At 38.7% G+C, this 20,910-nt stretch overlaps 1 protein-coding gene across 2 annotated transcripts in view; it reads left to right on the forward strand.

Moving 5' to 3' along the window:
- Positions 1-4,238: 4,238 nt before the first annotated feature.
- prkd3 (protein kinase D3) overlaps positions 4,239-20,910 on the forward strand; it is a 56,297-nt gene continuing 39,625 nt past the window's right edge. For both annotated transcript variants that reach the window (XM_063007065.1, XM_063007066.1), the window contains exon 1: positions 4,239-4,635. In XM_063007065.1, coding sequence (XP_062863135.1) covers positions 4,351-4,635 — 285 coding nt within the window. In that variant the 5' untranslated portion in view covers positions 4,239-4,350. The remainder of the gene's footprint in view (positions 4,636-20,910) is intronic.

Here is a 20,910-nt window from a genome sequence, read left to right on the forward strand (position 1 = left end):
ATCATACTGGATTTACTGGAGTGTGGTGGAGTCGCTTTGAGCTTTTACAACCACGTTTGTTTTTTACCGAATTTGAACACAACAGCAGTGAGTTTATTGTTGTTTCAGCGGGGATGGAGAGAGAAGCTACAGCTGGAAACACAACCCCACACGCATGAAGGAGCTTTTCTCTAGCAGGATTAAACCGAGGAGAAAACTTTCATAAAACTATCAGAAGTTTGGGAAGCCAGTTCTGTACACATGTCTGGTATTACTCTGGTTTTTGTAACTGGGAGGACGGAACAGCTTATTCATCTTTAACTGTGCGTTAGGGGTTGGAGGTTTTCGTTTGAATAAGAGCGTCTCTGCTGAAGCCTCGGGTACGTTAGGATGTGTTTTTATTCACATGGTTTATTAACCTGATTGACTGTATGCATGGACGTGTGAATTGTATTGTGTGTATTACTATGCAGCGTTCAATGAGCGAGAACAAAGCTATCGTACAAGTTGTTTTGCTGGCAGTTGTGGTTATGTGCCAGCTCTACGATCAGAGGGGGAGGATCCTCTCCAGATGTGGAATGGTTGAGTTTCCAGATGTTGCTTGTGGGGAGCAACTGCTATTATAAAACGTCATTGATAGATGGACAGACTTATTACTTCTGATTCTTTGTGACACTAAAATTGTTGAAATACAGTTAAAATAGTCAAAATACAACCTGCAGAAGTTTGGACAACCCTGGTTTGTTTTTCAGGAAACAAATCTGAAATAAATACATGTGCAAAATGTACATGTACTATTCAATGACAATGTTAAACAAAATGACATTCAATAAAAATCACAATTATGTTTTCAATTCCATTAATTTCCTCAGATAATAAATAAATAATATATTACATTAATTTTTCATTTTAATCTGATACTATTTTTAATGTAAAATGGTGTGAAACGTATTAAAATGACATTTTAAAAGTACTTAAATTCAACCCTCATGTGGCACAAACCATGGCTTTTTCTGTTAGTAAGTTTTTAACAGTGGGCAGAATGCATCATAAAGAAAACCCCAAGTGGTCTTTGTGGTGCAGAGTAAATATCAAGCACTATGTATTATTCATATGTGGTTGCACCACCTGACATTTTCTAGGAGATAAAACGGATTATTTTGTTTAAAAACGGTATTAATGGCATTCCAAAAGCTACATATAGCAACAAATACAAAACAACAAATATAAATACATACAATGTGAACATCAGTTTAAGAAAAGTTAGAACAGTATGTCAATTGCAGAAAGAAATACTAAAATTGATTTGTAAATTTGATAACAAATTAAGTATTTAAATGAAATGAAAACATTAAAATATAAAATATTTGGAAACATACTGAAATTGTCCAAAAAGTTGGGAAGCTTAAGACTAGGTAGATTATATTCTTATATCTTACACCTTGGTGTGTTAAAGGCCAGGTTAAAAACACTATGGAATATCTGGGTACTATTTGATCATTTTATAGAGCACAGCATTACAAACCAGCAATCATTGGTGATGGATTGTACCATATGAGTTCAATAAGCACTGTTCGTCACTACATCAGCAGGTCCAAGTTGACCGTACTGTGGTCAGTGGAAGCCATATGTCAGCATCAATCAAAAATAATAATAATTTAAGTTGTTTAACTTTTAATAATAAAAGTTGTTGTTAAAAGTGATGTAACGGTGTTAAAAAAGGTTCTGTCCCAAATATGTTGCAGATCTTAAATAAAAAAAGTTTATATTTACAGATAAAAAACCAAATTTTTTATTAAATCTTTATAAGGTAAAATGAACTTTTGTTTGCTTACACAACTTCTTAAAATAAGAGATTTTAGTTTTTTTTTTTTTTTCAATTACTTGTAAAAAAAATCCCTGAAAACATGTTTACCCATCATGTTGATGTGTAAAATGGCTGTTTGTATATTAAAATAATTTTAAAAAAGATTATTAGTATTTTAGTGTATATATTGCATAATACATATTATACTATTAAACGGGGCGGCACGGTGGCTAAGTGGGTAGCACTGTCGCCTCACAGCAAGAAGGTCCTGGGTTCGATCCCCAGGTGGGGCGGTCCGGGGCCTTTCTGTGTGGAGTTTGCATGTTCTCCCCGTGTCTGCGTGGGTTTACTCCGGGAGCTCCGGTTTCCTCCCACAGTCCAAAAACATGCAAGTGAGGTAAACTGGAGATACTACATTGTCCATGACTGTGTGTGATATAACCTTGTGAACTGACAAACCTCGTGTGAAGATAAACTACCGTTTCCTGTCATGAATGTAGCCAAAAGTGTAAAACATGACGTTAAAATACTAATAAACAAACAAACATACTATTAAACACATGGCTTTTTTTTGTTTATACCATTGTTTAACACAGTAAACTGAATCAGCTTAACAATGAATGTCCAGTGTTTGTGGCAGGGCTTCTGACCTTTTCACTGCAGCACAAAAGTCATAATACGCCCAACTGACATTTGCCATGTGATGTTTGAGAAAATCTGAATTTTAAGTGATCAGAATTTTTTCAAAGCTGCCATAGTTTATATTTCAGTAGTCTCTTAGGTCAAATATTTTTGTAAATTCAAATGACTAATTTAATTAGTCTATCTAATCCGTCTACATGATTGGACCATCTAACATTTTATAACTTGATTTTGGTTTTGTAAAAGTAATAAAAATCTCTGGCAGGAGCTGTAGAATAATGTGAGGTCACGTATTAACATAGTGATATGTAAACATGTACAAGGTGCTGTGTGGTGGAAAGCATACAAAGTAAATCCATAGTAAACTGCTGTTGAGCTGGATCTGACCTAGTTATTTTGACCCATGTGTTACAGGTCATTACATATTAATGCCCCAACCGTAGGCATAATATGAATTATGAATTGACTTGCCGCTTGCATTTATTTGATAAGTTTAAAAATTATGCTAAAAGTGTTCCCATGCAGGGTAAAACATTAGTTGATTGGATTTAAAAAGGTGTTCAGTTGTTTTAGTTGCACATTGTCCTTGATATTGCTACCTGGGCATCCATTGCTACATACACTGATCAGCCATAACATTAAAACCACCTCCTTGTAGTCCATCTGTTTTTCTGCATGCTTTGTTAGCCCCCTTTCATGTTGTTCTTCAGTGGTCAGGACTCTCCCAGGACCACTACAGAGCAGGTATTATTTGGGTGTTGGATCATTCTCAGCACTGCAGTGACACTGACATGGTGGTGGTGTGTTAGTGTGTGTTGTGCTGGTATGAGTGGATAAAACACATTAATGCTGATTGAGTTTTTAAACACCTCACTGTCACTGCTGGACTGAGAATAGTCCACCAACCAAAAATATCCAGCCAACAGCGCCCCGTGGGCAGCATCCCTTGACCACTGATGAAGGTCTAGAAGATGACCAACTCAAACAGTGGCAATAGATGAGCGATCGTCTCTGACATTACATCTACAAGGTGGACCAACTAGGTAGGAGTGTGTAGTGAGTGGACACGTTATTTAAAAACTCCAGCAGCGCTGCTGTGTCTGACCCACTCATACCAGCACAACACACACTAACACACCACCACCATGTCATTGTCACTGCAGTGCTGAGAATGATTCACCACCTAAATAATACCTGCTCTTTGGTGGTCCTGTGGGGGTCCTGACCATTGAAGAACAGGGTGAAAGCAGGTTAAAACAAGTATGTACAGTAACAGATATACTACAGTCAGTAATTGTAAAACTGTTATGGTTGATTAGTGTATATCTGTCTTGTGTCTACATATATTTACTTTCTGGTTGTGTGAGTGTTAAATGTGTTCTTTAATGCCTTAGAACATTTATTTGTTAAAATAGTATTAATAATGTACCAGTTTCAGTACAGCATGAATCAATTGATCTTTCAACATAACCTGCATTTAAGTTATTACAGGTTAAATCCATTTTTGTCTAATGTGTTTTAATTCTCTTTTTTGTTTTACAGCTCTAAAGGCAGAAATGGGATTTAAACACAATGACCAAATGTAGAATTATCATCACGCTGTCAAGACTCAGGCTGGAATTCTGGTAGCTGATGCACTCATCAATGCAACATGTATATTGTGGAGCACCACAAGTATTAAAGTGTGCAGCAAGAGCTGGATTACCACACTCGTGTTAACTCTGAGAAAATACAAAATCCAGAGCTTTGTGCTTTAAAGTGTATCTCAAGCAAATCAGCAAAAGCCATGGCAGTCTGATGTACTGCAAAAAGATCAGATGTCCATATAAAGTGCCTATAAACTAACAAGCTTGGTGGTCTTGAGCCACAGATATCAAGCTTGTCCCTTTGGTTTTACTCAGCACTCAAAAGGAGGAAAGCCAATGTCTGCCTGCAGCAGCACTCCTCCAGCTTTGCCTAAAGCCTACCTTACTTCCCAGCCTCCATCTACACCCCCAACACCATCCCCAAGCCCCCCTGTGGCCCTCTACAGTCGTCTTTCCAATGGCAGTCACAGTGCTTCTAGCCCCACGCTCTCCAGAACGTCATTCCATGGGATCTCCTTTCTTCTTCAGATTGGGCTCACCAGGGAGACGGTTAGTCTGGAGCCACAGGACCTGTCAATTAACACTGTGAAAGACCTGGTCTGGTCCATCGTCGACCAAAAGGTACTAATTCATATTTCTAAAACATATATGTGGTGTCTTACAAATGGCAGGTTGTAGACAAAAAGTAAACAGATACAATAAAAAGAGAAGTTATGAAATGTAGCAGTTTAAACAAAGTACAGTATGAATAGTAGATTTGGGTTCAAGCTGCCCTGCACTCTGTACACCTAATTTCAGTTAAAGTACACATGGAAGCCATAAGGCCCTTATAAAATCTAAAATGTGATAAATCATAGAAGCACAGGTGTAAGTGATAGAAATGGGCTTCAGATATAAACACAGTTCTGCAGAATTTGGTGACAAATTCACGGCACTATTTGGAACAGAGCTTTAATATACATGTCTAAAAAACTATGCAAAGCACCAGTGCTTAGTGGCTTAGTGACTGGCATAGAACTCACTCACTCTCACTTTTTTAACCACTTATTCAATCAGGATGGGGGGAGGGGGGTGCTGGAGCCTATCCCAACTTTTCAATGGGCGCATGGCACACAGTAACACCCTGGACGCCAGTCCATCACAGGGCAGGCACACACACACACACACACACACACACATACACACACACACACACTGATTTAAAAAAGATTTTGATAAAAAAAATATAAATCTGACAACATTCCTATAATAAGAAAAATCAAATAAATCTATAAATCAAGGCTTGAACTTTATCTAATACAATCTAACACTTTCAACTTTTGAAGTTTCCTACTGCCTGTGTTGATGTGTTGGGTGTAAATAATATTGAGAAACATTTCCATCAAAAAACTATTTGCATTTACTATGTAAAATTAAATTCAATTTCATGCAAATGTTTAGACACCTCTGGTCAAATTTAATGTTTTGTTTATTAAGTGGTAGGAAAATAAGTTACCACAATCCTATTATTGGAAACTATGATATGACAGTTATTGGTTGAATTAAATGTATATACAAACACTTTCCAGAAAGGTTAACCATCAACAATAGAAGAATAGCTCAGTGTTTTCACTGATCAGCTTCACTGTAGTTTGTAAATATAAACACATTCAGAATTGATGCCTGCAACAAACTGCGAAAATTTTAAACAAGGCAAAATAAGAGTGAAAAGTTTATAGAATATTCAAGTTAAAGCATTCCACAACATGTAGGTGATTTGGTTATAGGTGAGAGACTCATGATTGGGTGTAAAGGGAGGCTCCACCAAAGGATCAGTCTGTACAAGCAGTGATGGATTGTGGCTCACCACTTTGTGAAAGACTGTAATTTCAAATAGAACATTTCACAATGCAAGATCTGCCAGACATAATATTGTAAAAAGATTCAGGGAATCTAGAGAGATCTCAGTCCGTGTAGGGCAATTAGTTCTCTGGGCCTAAGCTGACTGTCTCAGACTGTCCAGAAGAAAGTGGAAACGTGAACTGTGGTCAGATGAGTCCACGATTCAGCTTATTTTCTGTTATATTGTGCCAAAAATGAAAAAAAAGCATCTACTAACAACATCCATGTTGTCAGTAGAAGGTCCAAATAGCAACAAATTTCATGGTATCGGGGTGCATTAGTGCATAGGTGACCTGCATATGTGCAAAGGTACCATTGATACCGAGGCATATACAGTGATTTTAGAAAGACTTATACTGCCATAAAGGCAATGTTTTTCAGAGATGTTTATAATTATTTTAGCAAGACAATGCCAGGCCTCATTTTGTACTTGTTACAACTCTTTATAGACATCGAATGTTTGCTTGACTGGCCTGCCTGCAGTCCTGATTTGCCTGCTGTCAAGCAAGAATGGAGAAAAATGTCACTTGCAAAACTGCAACAATTAGTATCCTCAGTTTCAACCATTAAAATCTCATTCATAGAAAGATGATGGAACACAGGGGTACACTTGTCTCTGTTCCAGCTTTTTGGAGTGTGATGCAGCCATCAGATTCTAAATGTGTTTACATTCACAAAATTGTATGATTTGTGAAAAAATTGGAAATCTTTTCTTTTTACTTTTACCAGTTTCAAGATAATAAAACCTTTTTGTAAATGTTGTTTGCACTAAAAACAGACAGTATATAACAAATCGTGAAAACGTTTTTAGATATACTGATGTGATATTTTACCCACACAATCCACCTCTAGTAGTAGTTAAGACTTTTACTTTACATAAAAGGTTGTGGATAATGGCCTAATGCTTGGTGTGTGCTATAATCTGCAGGAAGTTGATTTGGGAGGATAAGCAAAAACTGGTATTAGTCTCTGATTAAAAACCACATTTTCTTACCATCAAATCTAAATCAATTCATTAGTGAAACAGAGTGACAATGCAGGTGTGAGTGAGGGTATATTTAGACACTGACCCTTAGTTAAAAATATAGCAGATCAGATTAGGGCTTAATGATGATGGCTAAGAATAAGCAATAGCAGTGCTATTAAAGGAAGCATAGTCAGGGCATGATTAGAAATGATAGCAATTAAGGGTTCACATCCACTGTGCTAGATGATGATGAGAATCAGAACCTACAGTGTATCACAAAAGTGAGTACACCCCTCACATTTCTGCAGATATTTAAGTATATCTTTTCATGGGACAACACTGACAAAATGACACTTTGACACAATGAAAAGTAGTCTGTGTGCAGCTTATATAACAGTGTAAATTTATTCTTCCCTCAAAATAACTCAATATACAGCCATTAATGTCTAAACCACCGGCAACAAAAGTGAGTACACCCCTTAGTGAAAGTTCCTGAAGTGTCAATATTTTGTGTGGCCACCATTATTTTCCAGAACTGCCTTAACTCTCCTGGGCATGGAGTTTACCAGAGCTTCACAGGTTGCCACTGGAATGCTTTTCCACTCCTCCATGACAACATCACGGAGCTGGCGGATATTCGAGACTTTGCGCTCCTCCACCTTCCGCTTGAGGATGCCCCAAAGATGTTCTATTGGGTTTAGGTCTGGAGACATGCTTGGCCAGTCCATCACCTTTACCCTCAGCCTCTTCAATAAAGCAGTGGTCGTCTTAGAGGTGTGTTTGGGGTCATTATCATGCTGGAACACTGCCCTGCGACCCAGTTTCCGGAGGGAGGGGATCATGCTCTGCTTCAGTATTTCACAGTACATATTGGAGTTCATGTGTCCCTCAATGAAATGTAACTCCCCAACACCTGCTGCACTCATGCAGCCCCAGACCATGACATTCCCACCACCATGCTTGACTGTAGGCATGACACACTTATCTTTGTACTCCTCACCTGATTGCCGCCACACATGCTTGAGACCATCTGAACCAAACAAATTAATCTTGGTCTCATCAGACCATAGGACATGGTTCCAGTAATCCATGTCCTTTGTTGACATGTCTTCAGCAAACTGTTTGCGGGCTTTCTTGTGTAGAGACTTCAGAAGAGGCTTCCTTCTGGGGTGACAGCAATGCAGACCAATTTGATGTAGTGTGCGGCGTATGGTCTGAGCACTGACAGGCTGACCCCCCACCTTTTCAATCTCTGCAGCAATGCTGACAGCACTCCTGCGCCTATCTTTCAAAGACAGCAGTTGGATGTGACGCTGAGCACGTGCACTCAGCTTCTTTGGACGACCAACGCGAGGTCTTTTCTGAGTGGACCCTGCTCTTTTAAAACGCTGGATGATCTTGGCCACTGTGCTGCAGCTCAGTTTCAGGGTGTTGGCCATCTTCTTGTAGCCTTGGCCATCTTCATGTAGCGCAACAATTCGTCTTTTAAGATCCTCAGAGAGTTCTTTGCCATGAGGTGCCATGTTGGAACTTTCAGTGACCAGTATGAGAGAGTGTGAGAGCTGTACTACTAAATTGAACACACCTGCTCACTATGCACACCTGAGACCTAGTAACACTAACAAATCACATGACATTTTGGAGGGAAAATGACAAGCAGTGCTCAATTTGGACATTTAGGGGTGTAGTCTCTTAGAGGTGTACTCACTTTTGTTGCCGGTGGTTTAGACAATAATGGCTGTATATTGAGTTATTTTGAGGGAAGAATAAATTTACACTGTTATATAAGCTGCACACAGACTACTTTTCATTGTGTCAAAGTGTCATTTTGTCAGTGTTGTCCCATGAAAAGATATACTTAAATATCTGCAGAAATGTGAGGGGTGTACACACTTTTGTGATACACTGTAACTGTGGTGATGTTGGGTGGGCTGTTCTGAAATGCCATTACGATGCTTTTTTTGTCAGTGGTAAAATCACTAATTGGTAAACACACACACTACATTACTAGTATGCTGACTAGCTGGCGAAGTGTTAATTTATGTTAGAGGAAAAGATGTCCACATCATTATGCTGATGTTTTGTATTGTATTTGGACATATTGCATTATTTATCTTTTTTGTTGGCCAGTTTTCCTTCACAGACCTTTTGCTTCTCACACTTTGAATTAATATAATTTGTTAATGGCCTTTGTTGTGCAACTCTGACCCAGTTACCCTCTTGAACTTGTCCACATCAAACAACTCCATCCAATGTGTTCCAGTGTTCTCTTTAATAACAGTCCGAGAGTCATGTGCTGAAAATGTCACAAGATGAGCTCCTGTTTGATGCTAACAGACGAACTGCATCTTTCTACATTTTCATGTCACACTACGCGTGCAGAGAGAAGGCACTGCAAACCCACACTGTGTGCTTTTAGTCCGGGGCATTTAAGGTCAAGTTCACATTCTTGTAGGCCAGTGTAATGCTGTTATGAATGATCACATACTGGAGCCTTACTAGAGGAAACAATCCAATATTGATACAGTATTTTCTCAATGAGAAATGTTGGCATGAAAGCTAGAATTTCAGAAAAAAAGCACAGGCTTCATTCAGTTGTTCTGAGCTGAACCAAATATTGATTGTTCTCTTATAATTACTCTCACCAGTAGTATGACACCATGGAATGAGGACTGAAAATTCTAAGTGTATGTACATGTCGATTGTGGACTGAAAAAACAGCTCATGAAAATTTGTTATATTTTTTAGTGACAGTAATTGATACCCTTGATTGATCACACACTTGATTGAGCACAAATCCTGGACCCTGGTCAATGGCAAAATGTTATTAGGTCTAATAAGACCAGATGGATCTATATGCATGAGGATGAGGGTGTAGTTGCCGTTCCAAAAAATGGTCCAACATTACAACACCACAATCAATTTGTATGGCAGCATTCCAGGTTGAAAGCTGTTCAAGGGTAACTTTATGATGTTAGTAAATTGTTATATGTGTCATTGCAGTGTCTTTACATGTGACTTTAGTGGACATACATTGCAGCAGTAATGAGCAATCTGCTGACCATTGTGCCACTGAAACACCGCAATGACCTGTTTGTACTATGAGTTTTGTTTTAGCTACCACCAGTTAAACTAGGTGTTTACTTCATGAGCAGTAGTTGAACATAAAAAAACAGATTATGGTTGATTTTCTATGTTTTTTTTATTTTATTTATATATGTAGCTATTGAATTTACACTGATAATCAAAACTCGGTGTGCAGGAAAGGTGAAATCTTTATTGCAGTTTATTTTTTGCTGTTTATTGTATTGTTCCTGCTGTTTTCAGTTTTTTTTCTTTCGGCAACACGTTTAGAATGACTGCTGGCTTCTCCACTGCCTTCCTTACAATACAAAATAGATGCGATTTCTCTAGTGGTGTAAACTTTTGGCCGACATTGTATCTAAACACTGAATATCCATCCAACCTTACTTAAATATTTTCCCTATCACACAAAAAAAAAAAAAAACCATTTATTTATGCTTATGAATACAGTTTTGCTCACATTCAAAAGATATTATGTGTGTATGCTCAGATAGATTAGGATTATAGATTATATATATATTCAGAAAACTCAATAAACAAGGTCCAATCATTCATTCATGTACATAACTGACTTTATTGGAATTTTTATTTTTGGACTGCCTTATGTTTATGAAGAATTATTAGCAATTATTACTTTGGTAAATTTATATCACAAACAAAATAAAACAAAAAAGGTTAGACACTTCAGTACTATGATGTATGCCTGAACGTAAAAGGGCTCACTAATTCATTATTATTTAGCATTGTTCAGTTTTTTAGTGATCTAGGTTTTTGCTTTAGCTTTATGTTAAAAACCTAAACAAACGAAAACAGGGGGATAGGAGAGATCATGTAGACAGTGTTTAGACAGTTTGTATGACTTCGTGTACAACCAGGTTTGACCACAACATTTTATTCGAATCATGTCTAATCCCCTGGATGTACTTTCAGTTCAGTGTTCAGTTTATAGTTACTTGTGAACTGCAGTCCCTGTAATGGAAGGACAGTATGCAAACCACAGTTGCTTTAACTTCCTGCTAAATGCAAAACCACATTATTGGCCCATGCATCACTGGTCTGTGCCCTAGTTCTGTACAAAGAGGAAGAGCTGCAGAGTGTGTGCATCATTAACAGGCCATTGCATATGAATAATGTCTGACCTGCTGTCAGATTTAAGGCTGAGTGAAAAATGTTCTGTTATACCAGAAGCTACAAAAGCTTCTGTGATTAGCCAACTGGAATGGTTGTAGCATTATTTCATTATAGGAAAAAAATAAAAACAGACTCAAGAAATATCTGGGCGTCAATAGCACAAGTTTTGTGATTGGTGTTGAAAGTATATTATAATACTCTATTAGGAAAATAAACATCTGATATGGAAGCGTCTCCTGTTATGGTGTCGTGCTACCACAAAGAGAGCAGTCAGAGTACAAAAGTTCAACACATTGACCGCATTTAGGCAGCATTCCTTACATTTCTAAAGGCTGACATGCTACACATTTCTTTATTTGCAAAAGCTTATGTTTGAGGTCGTCCCAATCAAACAGCTTTAAGCCTGGGTAATTTGATTAGCATTTTCCATACAAAATACATTTGCAATGGCTAAGTACATACCGTTAAATCTAGAAAATGCTCATCTCATTCTGAATACAGAGTGGAACCACTCTTTTGTCTAATATACTTTCTAAATGGGGGGATGTTCTTTGGCTCTAGACTTACCAGCTCTTGTCTCTCCCCCCTCTGTCAGAAAGGGATGATAAAGTGAGCTGCGAGAAAAAAAGGTTTTGGCAAATCCATTGGAAAAAGGCATAAACTCAAAATCGTTCTAAAGGCACTTTTATGAACGCTGAAGCCTGTGCCTAACCTTAAATTACTGGAGCTGTAGAAAACTCTCCAGCTGGATCATAATGTCTTACATACAGGCAACCAAGCAATTTATTTTCACTGTGATTAAGCTAAACAAGATCTGCACTCGCAGCCGATTCATACTGTGTAATGAATACTGAATGTTCTAAATGTAAAAGTTAATATAGGTCTAAATGTTCCGAGCAATCTGTGATTAATAATAAGCACTGGCCAATTTCCTGGTCCATAAAAGCATATGATTCAGAAATTCCTCACTTTAGATTTTAGTATCAGTATGGCTTGTAGCTAGTTACTACAATAAGCAATGCACATGCACATAGTGAAGAAGTAATACCAGAAATGTGCACCTCATTATGCACATTGAACATTGTACATTATGAACATTATTTGAAAATTCCTGAAGGGATGAAAAAGGTGAAAATATACTTCATACTTTCTCCAGAATTACTTCTTAAAGGTTTAATGATGCTTAAATCTGGTTCATTGTAAGACCATGAAAGGCGTTTGATTTGAACCTGGTGTTAATCACACTAATGTTTAATCATTTTAGCTCTATGTATGTGGTCATTATGTTCTTGGACTATAAAATATGTCTGTTCGCAATTATTAACAGCTGGCAGCAACCTTTAAACATAAATCTACACGATCATCCATAACATTAAAACCACCTCCTTGTTTCTACACCATTTTATCAGCTCCACTTACCATATAGAAGCACTTTGTTGTTCTACAATTACTGACTGTAGTCCATCTGTTTCTCTACATACTTTTTTAGCCTGCTTTTACCCTGTTCTTCAATGGTCAGGACCCCCACATGGCCACCACAGAGCAGGTATTATTTAGGTGGTGGATCATTCTTAGCACTGCAGTGACAATGACATGGTGGTGGTGTGTTAGTGTCAACTCACTGTCCACTCTATTAGACACTCCTACCTAGTTGGTCCACCTTGTAGATGTAATGTCAGAGACGATCGCTCATCTATTGCTGCTGTTTGAGTTGGTCATCTTCTAGACCTTCATCAGTGGTCACGGGACGCTGCCCACAGGGCACTGTTTGCTGGATATTTTTGGTTGGTGGACTATTCTTAGTCCAGCAGTGACAGTGAGGTATTTAAAAACTCCATTAGCATTGCTGTGTCTGATCCACTCATACCAGCACAACACACACTAACACACCACCACCATGTCAGTGTCACTGCAGTGCTGAGAATGACCCACCACCCAAATAATACCTTCTCTGTAGTGGTCCTGTGGGGGTCCTGGCTATTGAAGAACAGCATGAAAGGGAGCTAACAAAGCATGCAGAGAAACAGACTACAGTCAGTAATTGTAGAACTACAAAGTGCTTCTATATGGTAAGTGGAGCTGATAAAATGGACAGCGAATGTAGAAACAAGAAGGTGGTTTTAATGTTATGGCTGATCAGTGTATATACATGAAGGAGAACTGTAAATGTTGAATCATCAGACATTACTTTTTTATTTAGTCTTCTTACACTAGGTAATGCATCCTCACACAATGATTTCTAATTACATTACATTTATGGCTTTTATCCAAAGTGACTCACAATTGTGACAGAATACAATCCAAGTAATCGAGGGTTAAGAGCCTTCCTATAGGGCCCAGCAGTGGCAACCTGGTAGTGGTGGGGCTCAAACCATGGACCTCATTATAATTACTAGTCCAGTTTGTTAACCACTGAGCTACCACTACCACACAACAAAAACCACAGTTTTTGATTTTTGTTGTGTGACTGTCCACAGCTGTGCACAGTTAATTCTCTTGAAAATTTTATTGCATTATTGCAACTATTCTATAAAGTGTCTGTCTATCCATGCAGTAAGATTTGATTTGCAACAACTGTTTGTCTTTGCTGATGATCTTTGTCTGTTTAACATACACTGCAATGTTACAGGAGACTGTTGCCCTTAAAAGATCTTTAATAATTAAATTCTGTTTGTGACTAATGCTACTGTAATTCAGGCATCCACTATTTGGCCTCTTTAAAACTTTGCTAACTGCCTGTTATTTTGCATAAAATTATTTAAATCTAATGTTTCATATCACACTGCATTTTTTTCTGTGTGGCTTTCAGTGGTCGGTTGAATTGTGGCTTAGTGTCACACTTAGAATGAATAGTCAGTCGCCTGTTGCATTTTTAGTTAGGTGGGGTGCATATCAAAGCACTATCTTCAGAACTCTTTATAGATTTATAGCTAACACTTTCAACAATCTAATGTAACTTTTTTTCTCCCTTTTTAGCGTGTCCAATTGCCCCATTGCATCATGCATCATATTATTTATATCTGCTGTCCCTGTGCGTGTCCTTGTGACTTAATGGATACATACACTTGCTGTCAATCCAGAGTTGCTAAATGGTTTTTCGTTGTTTTGAACAATGACAATAAATATCAATCAACCAATGCCGATCCCTGCTCTGATTGAGGAGAATGAAGCTAACCCACGCCCCCTCCGACACGTGGGCAGCATGCCGTATGCAGCTTATCACCTACACTTTGACGAGTGCAGTGCAGCTTAGCTGCGTGTACGGAGGGACACACCCTGAGAGCACTCTTTTCTCATCTCTGTGCAGGCGCCATCAATCAGCCAGCAGAGGTCGTAATTGCACCAGTCATGAGAGAGAGACCCTATCCGGCTTAGGCCCGCCCATATAAACAACAGGCCAATCGTTGTTCATGTGGCCACTCAGCCTCAGCCGGCAAGGCAGAGCTGAGATTCGATACGATGTATTCGAGATCCCAGCTCTGGTTCCAGGGTGTGTTTTTACCGCTGCGCCACCTGAGCGGCTAATGTAAGTCATCTGGTCAGTAGTGACTGTGACTGCAGTGCCTATAGCTTTTTGCCAGGTTAGAATCGATAAAAACTGAGTTTAGTGCATATTGTCTTTTGCAAAGGTGCTATAAACACTATAATTGAATCATACACAGTTTTGCTTCATGCTTTCTGGCACTAGTGATCACGTAATGTTTGTTGCTCAGTGCTTGTCTTAGAGGGTTGTTTAACATTCATGTGCAGATGCTCCACCAAGGAAAAACCTGGGAACCTCACAGGGGTGAAAAGCACACAAGTAATTTCCACAATCTGTATGGGCCACCAATAAAATGAATTTATTCTACAAACAACTTAGTCTGCATATCTGCTGACATACCTTGTCTTTTTTTAGTTGCCAAATATGAATATAGCTCTATATCCTCCAGTACTTGAAAGCCACAGAGTTAGCAGCACATATATATTAGGCTTCCTCAACTTCAAACAGAGCTTAGGTGGGTGTATGTCACCAGAGCATGTTAAAGCAGTATTTTAGAGCTGTGGTTGTCTCTGGCTGTTTGAACTTCCATGGAAAATATTACGAAATTGATCTGGCTAACAGAAAAGGTTCTGTTTTCTGAAAAGAAACTTCATCAAGCCTCTCCCATAGTTCACTGAGAGGATAGCTGTCAACGGTAAAATGTTACCGTGGTAACGGGAACCTGGAAGTCGGCTACAAAATACTCAGGAGAAACAGAGAAAGAGAAAGACGGGGTGAGAAAGATGTGGAGACGGAGCAAGCACATGGAAGTTGGAGTGTGCCGTGATCTTTCTGGCCAAAACCAACTGTAAAATGAACAGGAAATAAATTCCCTCAGGCCCAGTTCCGAAGGCCCATATAGCATGCATCTGCCTAATTCATTGGGAGAATCAGTATTTCATTGATCTATCAAGGCTCATATACTGTGTAAAAAACATGTTTGTTAGAAACCTGGGCTTATAATAAGAATGACGTTCAGTGCTTAGTTGGTTTAAAACATGCACGCTGAGTAGCAAGGGCAGATATGTTCACAGTTAAACATTTTTAATAGTAAAAATGTGCTTAGTTGGTTTAAAACATGCACGCTGAGTAGCAAGGGCAGATATGTTCACAGTTAAACATTTTTAATAGTAAATAACTATTACACACATTTTATTTGAATGTTTTATTGCACTGAATGACATAATAAGTTCTAGTTCACTAGTTGCCTTGTAGCTTGTTAACAAATAAGGGGAAATGCTCACTTGTGAAGTGAGGGGCTTAATCTGTACCATCTGCAGTTTCGTTTTTTGTTGTTCCGGCCTAGTGCACAGTGAAGCAGCTGGAGTGAACGCACTCCCACTAGTCATCCATGGATCACAGCAGCATGATTCATGAAAAGCTGTATGTGTGTGTGAGATTAAGAGACAGTGTGTGGGTGATTGCACTTTGTGTCAGGCCATAGCCCACTGTTACAATTTATTGTGTGTGTGTGAGTAACTGTTGGTTGGGATAGGGATCATAGCCTGCACCAATAGCCACGTGGATGTCTTTTACCATGGCAGCATGCTTGGAATGTGGCCACATTAATTTAAAATATTTGCTAACCTGTAGACATTTGCAGACATACAATTGTGCCTTAAATAAAACTATACAAATCGGAAAAATAATTAAGCTTAAAAGTGCAGAAAAAAAGAAAATCATAATTTTTTTTTGTAAGTGGGGCTTTGATAAAACATCAATTTTTCCACAATTAATTCTATTGGGGAACATACATGAAGTTGCCGGCCCCCTTTTCTTTGCAACTACAACAGCCTTATTTTCTGGTACAACTTTCCATTGGATTTTCAAGTGTCAAAACCTTGGTAGAACCTGCAGAACTCCTTACAAACAGTAGTTGCAAAAAATAGTAGAAATGGAAGGAATATTGTGACCTAACATTAAGTTGGTTACATAAAAACAAGTGACATGCACATACACACAGACTTCAAGTTCCATTATATGTGGTGTATTCACAATTAGCACACTGCTAATAAAAACACCATCTGAAACTGTTCAATCATTATTTTTCACAACTCTGTAGTTATAACATTTTAGAATTCAGATTGGCTGATTAAAACAAACAAAATTAAAACATGTAAAGGGGATTTTATAAATCATGTTATATATGGTTATATATATATATATATATATATATACTGTGTATACAGTGGGGGAAATAAGTATTTGATCCCCTTACAAAGACTTGAACAGTCTATAATTTTTATGGAAGGTTTATTTTAACAGAGAGAGACAGAATATCAACAAAAAATCCAGAAAAAAAACATTAAATAAAAGTTATTAATTCATTTGTATTTAATTAAGGGAAATAAGTATTTGATCCCCTACCAACCAGCAAGAATTCTGACCCCCACAGATAACCGGTATGTGCCCATGAGGCACACAAATTAGTCCTGTCCCAGAATCAGTTTCTTCCGTTCAAATCTCTCGACCACCATGGGCAACACCAAAGAGCTATCAAAGGACGTCAGGGACAAGATTGTTGACCTGCACAAGGCTGGAATGGGCTACAAGACCATCAGCAAGAAGCTTGGTGAGAAAGAGACCACTGTTGGTGCGATAATTCGAAAATGGAAGAAATACAAGATCACAGTCAATCACCCTCACTCTGGAGCTCCATGCAAGATCTCACCTGGTGGGGTAAGAATGATTCTGAGAAAGGTGAGGTCAGTCCAGAATTACATGGGAGGAGCTTGTCAAAAATGTTTTTTTTCTGGATTTTTTGTTGATATTCTGTCTCTCTCTGTTAAAATAAACCTTCCATAAAAATTATAGACTGTTCAAGTCTTTGTAAGGGGGTAAACTTACAAAATCAGCAGGGGATCAAATACTTATTTCCCCCACTGTATATACATACATATATATGTATATATATATACATATATATATATATATATATATACAGTGTATCACAAAAGTGAGTACACCCCTCACATTTCTGCAAATATTTCATTATATCTTTTCATGGGACAACACTATAGACATGAAACTTGGATATAACTTAGAGTAGTCAGTGTACAACTTGTATAGCAGTGTAGATTTACTGTCTTCTGAAAATAACTCAACACACAGCCATTAATGTCTAAATGGCTGGCAACATAAGTGAGTACACCCCACAGTGAACATGTCCAAATTGTGCCCAAAGTGTCAATATTTTGTGTGACCACCATTATTATCCAGCACTGCCTTAACCCTCCTGGGCATGGAATTCACCAGAGCTGCAAAGGTTGCTACTGGAATCCTCTTCCACTCCTCCATGATGACATCACGGAGCTGGTGGATGTTAGACACCTTGAACTCCTCCACCTTCCACTTGAGGATGCGCCACAGGTGCTCAATTGGGTTTAGTCCATCACCTTTACCTTCAGCTTCCTCAGCAAGGCAGTTGTCATCTTGGAGGTTGTGTTTGGGGTCGTTATTCTGTTTGAAAACTGCCATGAGGCCCAGTTTTCGAAGGGAGGGGATCATGCTCTGTTTCAGAATGTCACAGTACATGTTGGAATTCATGTTTCCCTCAATGAACTGCAGCTCCCCAGTGCCAGCAACACTCATGCAGCCCAAGACCATGATGCTACCACCACCATGCTTGACTGTAGGCAAGATACAGTTGTCTTGGTACTTCTCACCAGGGCGCCGCCACACATGCTGGACACCATCTGAGCCAAACAAGTTTATCTTGGTCTCGTCAGACCACAGGGCATTCCAGTAATCCATGTTCTTGGACTGCTTGTCTTCAGCAAACTGTTTGCGGGCTTTCTTGTACGTCAGCTTCCTTCTGGGATGACGACCATGCAGACCGAGTTGATGCAGTGTGCGGCGTATGGTCTGAGCACTGACAGGCTGACCTCCCACGTCTTCAACCTCTGCAGCAATGCTGGCAGCACTCATGTGTCTATTTTTTAAAGCCAACCTCTGGATATGACGCCGAACACGTGGACTCAACTTCTTTGGTCGACCCTGGCGAAGCCTGTTCCGAGTGGAACCTGTCCTGGAAAACCGCTGTATGACCTTGGCCACCATGCTGTAGCTCAGTTTCAGGGTGTTAGCAATCTTCTTATAGCCCAGGCCATCTTTGTGGAGAGCAACAATTCTATTTCTCACATCCTCAGAGAGTTCTTTGCCATGAGGTGCCATGTTGAATATCCAGTGGCCAGTATGAGAGAATTGTACCCAAAACACCAAATTTAACAGCCCTGCTCCCCATTTACACCTGGGACCTTGACACATGACACCAGGGAGGGACAACGACACATTTGGGCACAATTTGGACATGTTCACTGTGGGGTGTACTCATTTATGTTGCCAGCTATTTAGACATTAATGGCTGTGTGTTGAGTTATTTTCAGAAGACAGTAAATCTACACTGCTATACAAGCTGTACACTGACTACTCTAAATTATATCCAAGTTTCATGTCTATAGTGTTGTCCCATGAAAAGATATAATGAAATATTTGCAGAAATGTGAGGGGTGTACTCACTTTTGTGATACACTGTATATATATATATATATACACACACACACACACACATACTGATATACTGACTAGTCACTCATACCAGCACAACACACACTAACACACCACCACCATGTCAGTGTCACTACAGTGCTGAGAATTATCCACCACCTAAATAATACCTACTCTGTAGTGGTCCTGTGGGGGTGCAGTATGCAGAGAAACAGATGGACTACAGTCAGTAATTGTACAACTACAAAGTGCTTCTATAAGGGGAGCTGATAAAATGGACAGTGAGTGTAGAAACAAGGAGGTGGTTAAATTTATGGCTGATCAGTGTCTATAATCATGTTGTTGAAATGTCACAAGTCTTTGTACCACTCAAGACCAAGAGTAATTTCTGTAGTGTGTTTGCTTAAGTCTTAGTTTTACAGTACTAAACTGCCTCCTTGTTCCCCATTGACTTAGACATTACAAAACCTGTGTAATCTAAATCTTATGTTTTTGGATACACTGTCTCCTCCACCTGGTGATGGACAGGAATTTATTTTACTACCCACACAGCCTAACGTTTTTCATTCTAGACCAGTTTAAACTTCCTTGCTTATGTGTTATCAGCTCAGCAGATCAACGGTGAGACAGGAAAAAAAGCCAACAAAAAGCTTTGTCAATCTGTCCGTAGCATGTCGATCAATAGTACTAGCACCACAGCCTCAGGAGGCTGAGAAAGGCCAGGACTCCATTTGGTTTGCATTGTAATAGCGTGCGGCTATTAACATAATTGAAGGAAATCTCCCTTTTTTGAGTGTTAACAGTGCCTTCATTGTTATGCTTCTGTGACATCTGGGCCTTTTTTTGAGAGACCTTGTGTCATAAAGCTCTAAACTGTAAAAAGTGAACAGACAAATGAGCCAAGGATGAACTTTTGGCTTCTACTTGCTCATTATTAAACAGCAAGGGACTGGAAACCTGACAAGGTGCCAAGCATCTGCATGGAGAAAATCATTTATGTACAGTATTACTGTCAGAGAGAATCCATTTATAAAGATTTAAATACACCTGTAGTGCTGAGTTAATATAAAGACTGTTGCACTGAGAGATTGCAAAGAAATGATGGACAAAAAAAATAGAAACTCCACATGAAAAGCTTGAATTTAGTGACTACAGTTGTCTCGTTTGGTCTGAATAATCTGGTCTGTTTGTAGGATTAATTCTGGGCTAATTTGGAAAAAGAACTTGCAGGATTGTGTTCATACAGACACATGAGTCTTTATTGTTATTTAATCAATGCTTTGCATTTTAGTTAGTGCTTTTCTACTATCATTACTTACTGATTAGCAGTTTGTGTAAAAGCTTTTAGCTGAAGTGGTGTTTACATTCAGTAAATACAAACCCAATTTCAAAACAGTTAATAAAATGAGACAGATGATAAAATGTAAACAGAAAGCAGTAATTCCTAATTTGGTGCATGAAACACATTCCCAAAAAGTTGAGACAGGGGCAATATAAGACTGGGAAGTTTGTGATAAAAAAATGCCTGTACACAGGCAAACAGGTTAACAGGATACAGAAGAGGCTGTCATCTTTGCATAAAAAAGCATTAACCAAACGCTCTATCATGAGCGACGATAGGTCGAGATTCACCACTTACGGGAAAAACTATGTGAGCAAAATGTAGTTTAAACAGCTTTTTTCAAGGCATTTTTGCAAAAATGGAAAAAAAGAGACTATTATCTACAATGTATAACATTTAAAAAAAAATTATGGAATCCATAGAATTTCTTTGCGTAAAAGGGTAAAGCCAAAAGTGCTTAGT

Source organism: Trichomycterus rosablanca, chromosome 13 (genome assembly GCF_030014385.1).
Source record: "Trichomycterus rosablanca isolate fTriRos1 chromosome 13, fTriRos1.hap1, whole genome shotgun sequence".
NCBI lineage: Eukaryota > Metazoa > Chordata > Actinopteri > Siluriformes > Trichomycteridae > Trichomycterus > Trichomycterus rosablanca.